Source organism: Muscardinus avellanarius (genome assembly GCF_963383645.1).
Source record: "Muscardinus avellanarius genome assembly, chromosome: 12".
Taxonomy (NCBI): Eukaryota; Metazoa; Chordata; class Mammalia; order Rodentia; family Gliridae; genus Muscardinus; species Muscardinus avellanarius.
Genome location: NC_137798.1, coordinates 55,535,449 through 55,548,410, shown reverse-complemented (window position 1 = coordinate 55,548,410; position 12,962 = coordinate 55,535,449). Strand labels below are relative to the sequence as shown.

Here is a 12,962-nt window from a genome sequence, read left to right as displayed (position 1 = left end):
TGCACCACCACACCCGGCAACTATATAACTTTCTGATAGTCCTTAAATATACCAGGCATACTCGCTCTTCAAAACCTTAGAATTTTGCCTAGAAAATTCTTCTGGATAGACAACTTTCCTATGGTTCACTCATTCAGTTCTTTAGACTTCACTCAAAATGCCACCATCTTGCTGGGCTTGATGGTGGATGCCGGTAATCCCAGTACTTGGGGATTGAGTTAGGAGGATCACAGGTTTGAGACTAGCCTCAGCAAAATAGTGAGATTCTCAGCAACCTCTCGAGACCTTGTTTTAAAACAAAAAATAAAAAGGAGCCAAGCCTCGTGGTGCACATTTGTAATTCTAGTACTTGGGAAGCTGAGACAGGAGGGTCACAGGATCGCAGCCAGCTTCAGCAATCTGTGAGCCCCTCTGCAACCTAGTGAGACTCTGCTTCAAAACAAAGAATGAAATAATTGTGGGGGTGTAGCTCAGAGGTAGAATGCCCCTAAGTTCCATCCCCAGTACCACAAGAAAAATAAGGGCGGGGGCTGGACTGGGGGTATAGCTGGGTAGTAGAACAGCCCTGGGTTCCATTTTCACTTACAAAAAAAAAAAAAAAAAAAAAAATCCTAAACCTAAATAAACAAAATGCCACAATCTCAATAAGCCTCTCCCTTAATGCTCTAATCAAAATTCTATCCCACACCTACTTCTAGCATTCCCCAATTCCCTTCTTAGTCTTGTACATAATATTTATAATCATCTGATATTATATATATATATATAATTTTCAAGCTGACATTCTTATATGTAAGCTTCATGATGCCAGGAATTTTGTTTTGTTCATTACTATATCCCAGAACCTAAAAAGGCACCAGGAATATAGTAGTGACTCAGTATCTATTGCATATATGAATTTTAGCTTCTCTGCTGGATAAAGTCATACTATTTTCCTCCTTGCCCCCTCCATTTTATTTTAGTACCTCCCAAAACTTCTATTTGTAGCAATATTTCAAAGACTCAGAAGTTTATAAACATAATGTGACAAAAGATAGTTTGGTTATGGCTCTCACATAGAATATTTGGGCAAAAATACTTTTAGTGAAAATATCCTTAGTATATAGCCAAAAACTGCTCTAAGTCACTATACCACATACAATAATTTCAGCACCTATTAAGAAATCACTGTGTTGGAATCAGATATTAAAAACATATTTACTTATTCTCAGAAAAAAAGTACAATGTGAACGTTAGTAACAATTATCTACTACCAATTGTACCTTAGTGGGCTCAGTGTGATCTTTGGCCTTTGATCTTGTGATCTGCACAGAAGATGTAATGACCTTCAAAGAATAAAAAAAAAAATCAAGTTAAAAAAGTGAACTGACAAGCTGGGCGTGGTGGTGCACACTTGTAAACCCAGTACTTGGGAGGCTGAGACAGGAGGATCGCACAAGTCCGAAGCCAGCCTCAGCTACTTAGTGAGGCTCTCAGCCACTTAGTGAGACCCTGTTTCCAAACAAAATATTAAAAAAATGAAGTGGCAAAAGTTTACTTCTGTGTCTCATTATGAAATGAAGTTTCCAATTCAAAATTAATCTTATCCTTAATTATTTATGGCCAAAAGTACTTCCTAACTTAAATTCCTATTTTTTTCTGCTTCTAACTGATTAAAATTAGGTTTAAGTTAATAGCTTCAAAACTTCTCTCGCATTATGATCCTCATTAATATGATTAGTTAGATTTGTCTGGGAAGGGGGTAGATGAACAGCCTAGAAGATGAGTAGAGGAAAGGAGTACTGAGTATGAGGAGCTTTGTTTTTTCTTTTTTTGTGGTCCTAGGGATTGAACCCAGGGCTGTTCTACCTCTGAGATACACTTCCAGTCTTATTTTATCTTTATTGTGAACAGGGTCTCACTAAGTTGCAGAGGTTCTCGAGGCCACCACGCTGGCTGGCTGTTTTGCTTTCTGTTTATAAAAAGATATCTTTAGGTGGGTGTGTTTGTGCATGCCGGTAATCCAGTACTTGGGAGGCTGAAACAGGAGGATCACAGGTTCGAGGACAGCCTCAGCAACATAGTGAGACCCTCAGCAACTTAGAGACCCTGTTTACAAACAAAAAATAAAAAGGACTGGGGGTATCGCTCAGAAGCAGAATGCCCTTGGGTTCAATCCCCAGCACCACACACACACACACACACACACACACACACACACACACACACAACTTCAGCTAGGTTTTGTGGTGCACATCTATAATTCCAGTATTTGGAAGGTTGAGACATGATGCAGGCCAGCCTCAGTAACTTATGAGGAGCATGTTTCAAAATAATAATAATAATGTTAAAAGGGTCTGGGTGGGAGCAAGGTTGAAGGTAGAATGCCCCTGGGTTCAATAAATGACTTTCTTTCTTTCTTTTTTTGTGGTACTGGGGTTCCTGGAAGCCCTTCTACCTCCGGGCTACACTCCCAGACCTATTTTATACTTTATTTTTGGAAACAGGGTCTCTTAAGCCAGCGGGGCTGGCTTCGAACCAGCACGATCCTCCTGTCTCCGCCTCCCAAGCACAGGGATTACAAGTGTGCGCCGCCAATCCTGGTTCAAGAAATCACTTTTTTATTTGAATTGAACTCAGGGACATTCTTCCCCTGAGCTGCACCTCCAGTCCTATTTTTTATTTTGAAACAGGGTCTCACTAAGTTGCTTAGGGCCTTGCTAAGTTGCTGAGGCTGGCCTCAGAGCTGCAATCCTATCTCAGTCTCTTAAGTATTGGGATTGCAGGCACTGTCACAGCACCTGGACAGAATCATCTTATCTGACTCCTGAATTCCTTTATGACTCATCACTTATGCGGTCACCAGTCCTGTCAAATCTCTCGCAAGATGTCTTACACCAGTTTTCTTTTTAAACCCACTGCCCCAGTCCACTTAGCACAACTATATCTGGTACTGGGGATTGAACACAGGAGTGCTCTACCACTTTTTATACTTTATTTTGAAACAGGGCCTAAGTTGTTGAGGGCTTCACTAAGTAGCTGAAGCTGTCCGGGAACCATGATCCTCCTGTCAGCCTCCAGAATGCTGGGATTACAAACTTAGGCCACCACACGCAGTTTTAAGACCATATCTCAAATGAAAAGGGCTGGAAGTGCAGCTCGAGGCAGAATGCCCCTGGGTTCCATCCCCAGTACTGCAAGAAAATAAAGTAAAAATAAAAAGATACAGTCTCGCTAAATTGCCTGGGCTCTCCTTGAACTTTGGATTCTCCTGTCTGTCTCCTAAGTTACCAACATTACAGGCCCGTGCCACTGAGCCTGGCCCCAGCTCACAAGTTCCGTTCCAGTAGCCTCACAAATAGTCCGCCTATAAATGCTTCCTTTCCAGACCAGAAGGACTTTAAGGACAGGGTACCTTTTCTGAATTATCAATTTGCTAATGGCACTTCTTCATTTCTAAATCTCCTTTTGTTCCCCATAACTTACAGGACAAAATCCTTTACACAACATTGCTTGCCTGGCTCTACCTGCTCTCCTAGTATTAGCCTATCTCTATTTATTTATCTATTTTTTGTGGTAATGGGGATTGAACCCCGTGGCAATCTACCCAAGCTATACCTCCAGTTCTAGTTTTTATTTTTGAAAGAGGGTCACACTAGGTTGATGAGAGTCTCACTACTTGCTGAGGCTGTCCTTGAACCTGTGATCCTCCTCTCTCAGCCTCCCAAGTACTGGGATTATAGGCATGCCACCACACCCAGCTTTTTAATCCTATCTCAATTTACATATCATCCTCATATATAAATTGATTTGCATTCTTCTGATGTACTTTTGTCATTCCTCCCTCTCACCAACTAGTTAACTAGTTAATAAAGGGAACTAAAAGAGAAGGGATTATTTTAGTCACTTAACTCAAAGAAATCTCAAACAAGCCAGGAGTGGTGACACATGCTTGTAATCCCAGCATTTGGGAGGCTGAGACAGGAGGACTACGGTTCATGGACAGCCTCAGCTACTAAGTGAGGCCCTTTGCAACTCAGTGAGACCCTGTTTCTAAATAAAGAATAATAGGGCTGGGGGTGTAGCTTGGAGGTAGAATGCCCCTGGGTTCCATCCCAGTAGCACACACACACCAAAAAAAAAGAAAGAAAGAAAGAAAAGAAAAAAGAAAAGGAAAAAAAATCTCAAATAAAAGGAACTATTCCTCTACACATCAATTTAAGATCATGAATTTACCTTTTTCGGCTCAGCTTTCATAGCAGTCTGGTTTGAGGTAAACAACCAAGGTTTATCAGGTCTATAAAGACCCACTTTAAATATTTCCTTTTTAGCTTTCTCTCTTTGTTCTTTCAGTTTTCGAAGTTGCTTTTCTTCTTTGTATTTTTGGAGCATTTGTTTTCGTTGTTCACCTAAGGGAAAAAACAGTGAGAAAAAACATTTCAGATAATAAAACAGGTTTCGCTAAGTTGCTAAGGGACTAAATTGCTGAAGCTGGTTTTCAGTCTGCAATTTTCCTTTCTCAGCTTCCCAAGTACTGGAATTACTGGTATGGACCACTATGCTTAGCATAAAAGGGCAATGTTTTGAACCCAGGGGCATTCTACCTCCGAGCTACACCCCCAGCCCTATTTTTGTTTTTTTTTTTTTTGTGGGTCTGGGGATGGAACCCAGTGCATTCTACCTCCGAGCTACACCCCCTGCCCTATTTTATATTCTTTATTTTGAAACCGGGTCTCACTGAGTTGCAAAGGGCCTCAGTAAGTAGCTGAGGCTGTCTGCGAACCATGATCGATCCTCCAGGTCTCAGCCTTCCGAATGCTGGGATTACAAGCATGAGCCACCACGCCCAGCTTCCCAGCCCTATTTTTTATACTTTATTTATTTTGAAACAGGGTCTCACTAAATTGTGAAGAGCCTCGCTAAGTGGCTAAAGCTGGCCTTGAACCTACAATTTTCCTATCTCAGCCTCCCAAGAACTAGGATTATAAGTATGTGACACCAGGCCCAGCTTTAGTACTTTTAATAACTTGTTAGTTCCTTAATAATCTAGCCCCTAAATTATTTCAACCTCCAGTTTTTTTTAAGATTTTATCTCTTGTGCGCCTTCACTTGTTCAAATATTTATTAACTGCTGGCTATGTGCTAGGCCTGAACTTCTTCACTTGAAAATTAGTTAGCTTGTGTGAGAGCCAGCCTTCAAGCTGACCTCTAGTCTCACCTCTTGGTAGCCATGCCTTTGTGCTGTTCCCTCCCATAAGGAACAAGGTGGGTCTCTATAGTCTATAAGAATATAAAGTGATGAAGTATGATTTCCAAAATTAGACGGTTTTGCCTTGCTGTCTCTTGGATCACTGGCTCCAAGGGAAACCAGCAGCTATGTGGAAGCTGAAGAAGACTCAGGTAACCCTACGGAGATGTTCATGTGACAAAAAACTAAGGCCTCCTAAGAGAAGCTGCATCACCTTGCTGGTCCTGTGAGTCCGGCATCATGGAAGCATGCCCTCCAATCTCAGGCAAGCCTTCAAATTGATCTCTAGAGGACATCTTCATGCTACCTTCAGAACCACCTAACTAAGCTGCACTCAAATGATTGTCCCACAAAAATTCTGTGTAATAATAAATACTGTTGTTTTAAACCACCATGTTTTGGGATAATTACTACATTTATAAGTGTTATTTTATAATAAGAGAAAATCCAATTCCTTCTCACTTCAAGGGCATTCTTCTAGCAGGTAGCTTCTCACTCTCTACTGAACTGTTACCATCCTGGTGTAACAGACATGCAGTAGTATCCCCCCACCCACAACCTCACCTAGCTAATGCTTCTCTGTCTAGTTCAGTTTAAGTCTAAACACTTTGAGCTATCTCTATCTCCATTTCCAGTTCTCCTTACATCCACCCCTTATTCTAAACTATGACAATTTTGAAATATGAACACAAGTAGAACATAATGAACCTGTATTCATCCGTCACATAGATTTATTTATTTATTTATTTTTGTGTATGTACGGTACCCAGGGGCTTTTCTACCTCCAGGCTATACTCGCAGACCTATTTTACATTTTATTTGCAAACAAGGTCTCACTAAGTTGCTGACAGCCTCACTAAGTAGCTGAGACTGGCTTTGAACCTGTGTAATCCTCCTGTCTCAGCCTTTTAAGCGCTGAGATTATAAGTATGCACCACCAGGCCTGGCCATCACTTAGATTTAATAATTAAGACTATTTTGCTGAGCCAGGCATGATGGCACATGCTTGTAATTCCAATACTTGGGCGGCTGAGACAGGAGGATCACAGATTCCTCCAGCTCAGCCACAACTACTTAGTGAGGCCCTGTTTCAAAATAAAGAATAAAAAATAGAACTGGGGTATAGCTCAGAGGTAGAATGCCTCTGGGTTCAATCCTCAGTAACTCAAAAAAAAAAAAAATTGCTGCATTTACTTTCTTTTAAGAAACAAATTCTATTCTATTCTATTCACAAGATTTCATCCCTAAGTAATTTAGAATACCTCTCGAAAAAACAGACATGTCCTTTCATAACTACAATACCATGATCACACCTAACAAAATTAGCAGTCATTTCCTACTGTCTATTAGAGCCCAGATTTAATCTTACCTCTGTGTTTCAAGAGGTCTCAGCCACTTCCCCCTCAAAAAAGGTCTCTTTTTAAACCATCAGTTTAGCAGGGCGTGGTGGTACACGCTTGTAATTCCAGCATACGGGAGGCTGAGACCGGAGGATCACGGTTCGTGGACAGCCTCAGCTACTTAGTGAGGCCCTCTGCAACTCAGCGAGACCCGGTTTCAAAATAAATAAAAAATAGGGCAGTGGGTGTAGCTCGGAGGTGGAATGCCCCTGGATTCCATCTCCAGACCCGCAAAAAATACATATAAAATAAAATAAACCATCAGTTTAAAAGAACTGATCAGGAGCCAAGGAAGATCTACATTTTACTTGGATGTCTTATTTTTTTTGCTTTCATTGGCGGATTAGTCTCACATCATAATGTAAATCATGTTGACAATGTCACACATGCACAGAGTACTTGGTGCCCACCATGTCTTGGATTTTTTTCATATAAACAAATCCTCCTCCCTACCCTTCTTTTCATGCCATTGTCTTACTGACAAAAAAGTCAGTTGTCCTACTGAAGGAGCTAAGGATATGACATCTCAAAATATACTAAATTAATGTACCAATCATTTCAAGTAGAATCACTTGAACTATAACTGTGGAAAGAACCACTTCACCTGTCTTTCCCTATAAGCAACAAGCCTTAAAGATTCTTGCTCGTGGCACAAACCTGTAATCCCAGTACTTGGGAGACAGAGACAGGAGGATCATAGGTTTGAGGCCACATTAAACAACTTAGCAAGACTGTTTCAAAATAGAAAAAGAAGTGCTGGGGGTAGCTCAGCGGTAGGACATCCTGGCATTCAATCTCCAGTACTATGAAAAAAAATTTATTTTGGAGGCTCAGCATATAGCTCAGCAATAGAATGTTTACCTGTTATGCACAAAGCGCTGGGTTCAATCCCAGGTACCACAAAATAAGAAAAAATATTTCTTTGGAGAAGGATGTCCTTCATAGACCAAGGCTAGAAAATAGCCTCGATCACCAGTTCTTTGCTAGTTTCCCCTCACATCCGGGCTCCAAATATTAAAGCGCTCCACTCTTTTCTCTATTTTCTCCATACCCGAAATCTGGATAATCACATAGTCTTAGAGCTTCAAACAACAGGTTACAGTCAACACCTCCGGAATTCCTATCTCCAGCTCAGACTCCCCCTAACTCATCCTGTGTATCCAATTAGCTTTCATCATCTTCCCTTATATGTCCAGTAGGCACCATAAACTAAACATGTCCGAAATCTGAACTCTTAATTTTACCACACCACCCAAAACCATTCCTCAGTCTTTTACAATTTAGTAAATAACTACTCCATAACTTTTGTTTACAGGCACAAAAAAAAAAAAAGTGGCTCTTTCAAGGCATTCTATATCACTTTTTCATTTCCTCCCAAAACCTAAGATTTATTTTCTCTCCTTTCGCCTAGACTACCAGCCCACTTCTTTTGACCTTCACACACTAATATCAAAAGCAAATCACTCCTATCAAAAGCAAAAACAAAATCTTCAACAGTTCTAATTCTCTTATCAAAATCATGCCAGCTCCTAATGCCTGCTCTATAAACAATAGATGTGACTCTTGGTTAAATGCAAAAGCCATTGCTCATTTTTCCTCCTTCCCTGTATGTTCCTTGCCTTCTAAGATACTTTATTTTCATCTTTCTGAAATTATTCCTTTTTCTTTAGCTGTTTCTTCTTTTCTTTTTTGTAGTACCAGGGATTGAACACAGGGACATTTGATTTCTGAGCTATACCCCCAGTCCTTTTTTTATTTTTCTTCTGAAACAAGGTCTCACTAGATTGCTGAGAGTCTCAATAAACTGCTGACTCTATCTGGAACCTGAAATCCTCCAGGTTCAGTCTCCCGATTACTGAGATTACAACTCTAATTGCCAAAATTCCTTTTGGGCAAACTGCAAGGATGAATTCTTGGCTCTTTTCTTTTTTTCTTTCTTCTTCTTCTTTTTTTTTTTTTTTTGGTGGTACTGGGGTTCCTGGAAGCCCTTCTATCTCCGGGCTACACTCCCAGACCTATTTTTACATTTTTATTTGGAAACAGCGTCTCCTAAGCCAGCGCACGAGGCTGGCTTCGAACCTGAGCGATCCTCCCGTCTCCGCCTCCCAAGCTAGGGGATTATAAGCGTGCGCCACTACGCCCGGCGTTTCCTTGGCTCTTTTCTCTAAGTAATGTTTCCATTAGCAGAGTATTTTTATTTCAAAGATTATTTAATCATTCTATTTTAATGCTTATCAATTTATCTTGTCAAAACTTACACAAGCTCCAAAAGTAAAGACTTTAGGCTTCCTCTAAGACAATATAAATAAAATGCCACAATATCCCATAGGTGAATTCCCTTACAGCCTTTATTTTTAAAGATTATTTTACTTTTGGCCTCAAACCTGTGATCCTCCTGCCTCAGCTTCCCAAGTACTGGGATTACAGGCATGTGCCACCTTGCCCCGTCAGTCCTGTCCTTAAATGGTCAGGATTTAGTTGTAGAAAATATCAGTTATTTAGAATGATATTTCAAAATTTTATTTTTCTGGCCAGTCTCCCCTGCCCCCCATAGGCATGAAATCAACTTTTACTTACTCTTAAAAGCACTTAAAGAACTTTACTTACTTGGCTTGATACTGGCCTTTTCTGGAACAAGCTCTTGAGATGTCTCATCTAATTCAACAAGCCTACTTTCCAAGGTTGGAATACTGACATCTTTCAAACCAAAATGTCTATTCCGTTCATATTCCTTATGTCTGTTTTCTTTCTGAGACAATGATTTCCTATGGGCAATTTTAGTTCTTATCATTTCAGTACTTAAATCTTTTCTGTGACGAATGGGTAAACCTGAGGAAGACATCCTGTCAGGGAAACAAAAGATAGAAACCAACTTACATGGATTTTTTTTTTCTTTTTTTTTTTGTGGTACTGGGGGTGGAACCCAGGGGCTCTTCTACCTCTGTGCTATATTACCAGACCTATTTTATACTTTATTTGGAAACAGGGTCTCAACTAAGTTGCTGAGAGCCTCACTAAATAACTGAGGCTGGCTTTGAACCTGTGCGATCCTCCTGTCTCAGCCTCCCAAGCACTGAGATTACAAGCTTACGCCACTGTGCCCGGCTTTATTTTTTCTTTCTTTCTTTCTTTCTTTTTCTTTCTTTCTTTCTTTCTTTCTTTCTTTCTTTCTTTCTTTCTTTCTTTCTTTCTTTCTTTCTTTCTTTATTGCGTTACTGGGGATGGAACCCAGAGGCATTCTACTTCCAAGCTACAAGCCCAGCCCTAATTTTTATTCTTTATTTTGAAACAGGGTCTCACTGAGTTGCAGAGGGCCTCACTAAGTAGCTAAGGCTGGCCATGAACCTGTGATCCTCCTGTCTCAGCCTCCCAAGTACTGGAATTACAAATGTGCACCGCTGTTCCCAGCTAACTTGAATCTCTTGTATATACTAGTTGTAACTTTAAAGATTTTGAAGTTGTATAGCTTTCCATCTTTTTATTATTAAAAAAATTAAGTTGGGCATGGTGGTGCACGCCTGTAATTCCAGCACCTAGACTAAGGCTGAGACAGGAGGATTATAGGTTTGTAGCCAGCCTCAGCAACTTAGGCTCTCACAACTCAGTGAGACCTTGTTTCCAAATAAAAGGATAAAATAGGGTTGGGGGTATAGCTCAGAGGTAGAATGCCCCTGGGTTCCACCCCTGGGTTACACACACACACACACACACACACACACACACACACACACATTAAGATTGCAGTTCAGCTTCTTGAGAGCTTTTAAAATAAAAAAATCTTAACATACACAAGGAACAAATGTGAGACAATGAATACCGGAAAAGGGGTTTTCAAAGGACAAGATGGTATAACCTACTGTGAGTTCTAAATAGAAACTTATTTAACAGATGAAACCTAGAAAAACTACAGCCTAGAATATGGCCAAATTTACCATAAAGAACACTGGAAGAAGGAAAGGTAAAAATAAGAAAAAAAACAACTGTATACAAAGCAGTTTCTTTAACCTTCCTCCAGTGATAAATGCAGGAAGCCTTGTTGTTGTTGTTGTTGTTCTTCTTCTTCTTCTCCTTCTTCCTCTTCTCCTTCTTCTTCTTCTCCTTCTTCTCCTTCTTCTTCTCCTTTTTTCTTTTCTTTTCTTTCTTTCTTTTTTTTTTTTTTTTGTGGTACCAGGTATGGACCAGGGGCATTCTGCCTCCGAATAATACTCTCAGCCTTATTTTTTATTATTTTTTTTGTGTGTGTGGTACTGGGGTTCCTGGAAGCCCTTCTACTTCTGGGCTACACTCCCAGACCTATTTTATATTTTTTTATTTGGAAACAGGGTCTCTTAAGCCAGCGAGGCTGGCTCCAAACCAGCAGCGCAAGCACGATCCTCCTGTCTCTGCCTCCCAAGCGAGGGGATTACAAGCGTGCGCCACCACACCCGGCTTATTCTTTATTTTGAAACATGGTCTAAGTTGCAGAGGGCCTATGTAGCTGAGGCTGGCTGCAAACCTGCCATCCTCCTGTCTCAGCCTCCCAAATACTAGGATTACAAGCAAGAACCACCGCGCCCAGCTTGTAAAAAAGTGACAGGCACTCCAGAACATAAACTAAGATTCTACCTCTATATTCTCAAACACAAGAATTTCTGATTTTTGTTTTGTGATACTGGAGATTGGATCCAGCGCTCTGTGCACACTAGACAAGTAGACAAGTGTATCACTGAGCTATATCCCCAGTTCTCTCAAACTTCTGATTATCAGACAAATAATCCAATTTTGATCCTATCAACCTTGAGATGATGTCAGATCCCACAGATTAAGGGCTCAGTCCCACAAGACTGCTCTCCACATCCAGTGCCAACTGCCAGCCCCAGGTTGTTTTACCCGTGCTACTGACTTCTCAGCTATATATCAGGGTGCCCATGCCCTCTCCTCATATTGAACTAATTTGTTATAGCAACTCACAGAACCCAGGGAAATGCTTACTCGCAACTACCGCTTTATTATAAAGCATGTGATAAAGGATACATATGAAGAGATGGACAGGATAAGGTATGTATAAATTAGTGTGGAGCTTCCATGCCCTCTTCAGACACACTGCCCTCCATAAAGCTCCACCAGGTTCTATCTGAAAGCTTTTTTTTTTGGTGGTGGTACTGGGGTTCCTGGAAACCCTTCTACTTCCAGGCTACACTCCCAGACCTATTTTATGCTCTTTTATTTGGAAACAGGGTCTCCTAAACCAGCAAGGCTTTGAACTCTGCCTCCCAAGCTCGGGGATTATAAGCGTGAGCCACCACACCTGGCTTATCTGAAAGCTTTTTTTTTTTTTTTTGGTGGTACTGGAGGTGGAACCCAGAGGCCTTCTACCTCTGGGCTATACTCTCAGACCTATTTTATATTTTTATTTGGAAACAGGGTCTCACTAAGTTGCTGAGAGCCTCACTAAGTAGCTTGAGGCTGGCTGCGAACAGGATCACCTGTCTCAGCCTCCCAAGCGCGGGGATTACAAGCGTGCGCCACCACACCTGGCTTATCTGCAAGCTTTTTTTTTTTTTTTGGTGGTACTGGAGGTGGAACCCAGAGGCCTTCTACCTCTGGGCTATACTCTCAGACCTATTTTATATTTTTATTTGGAAACAGGGTCTCACTAAGTTGCTGAGAGCCTCACTAAGTAGCTTGAGGCTGGCTTCGAACAGGATCACCTGTCTCAGCCTCCCAAGCGCGGGGATTACAAGCGTGCGCCACCACGCCCAGCGTTGTTGTTGTTGATGGCACAGGTGATTGACCCTGGGGCATTCTACCTCCGACCTACACAACCAGCCTTTTTTTTTTTTTTTTTTTTTTACTTTGAAACAGTGTCTAGCTAAGTTGCCTTGACCCTGAGACCCTCGGGTCTCCGCCTCCCAGGTATTGGGATTGCAGGCGCCTGCCACCACGCTCGGCTATTACTTTAATAAAATAGAGGAGAGAAATAACACTAAAGGCATACTTAATGTTCCCAGAAACCCTAAAAAGCGGCTTACTATTACTGTCATTGTAGAGATGGGGCACATCAACTGCCCGCATCTGGCTTGGGTGGTGGATCCCACGCCAGGCAACCTGGCTCTCACACACGTACATCTAAGTTCTTCTGCTGCCAGGAGTTCCTTCCCCCTTGAAAGTCTAAATGCGATGCTCGGGCTTGCTCGGACCTTCGCCACTGGGTGTTTTTCGTCGTCACCGAGTCTGGGAGGAGCGACTGGAATCCAGTGTCAACAGCAGAGATGCCAAACGTCCCGCACGGGAAGCCCGGTGCCACCGAGGCCAATCAAGCCCCGGCAGTGAAGCGAGAGCAACACACACTGGCA

General features: G+C 41.5%; 1 protein-coding gene across 1 annotated transcript in view; it reads right to left on the bottom strand.

Annotated features, from left to right (window-relative positions):
* Positions 1-9,469, bottom strand: part of LOC308271011 (disks large-associated protein 5-like) — a gene marked incomplete at both ends in the record, with an annotated part of 48,285 nt that extends 38,816 nt beyond the window's left edge. Inside the window, 3 exons of the mRNA XM_080707145.1 lie at positions 1,263-1,325; positions 4,216-4,388; positions 9,235-9,469. Coding sequence (XP_080563271.1) covers positions 1,263-1,325; positions 4,216-4,388; positions 9,235-9,469 — 471 coding nt within the window. The remainder of the gene's footprint in view (positions 1-1,262; positions 1,326-4,215; positions 4,389-9,234) is intronic.
* Between the last annotated feature and the right edge of the window lie 3,493 nt (positions 9,470-12,962).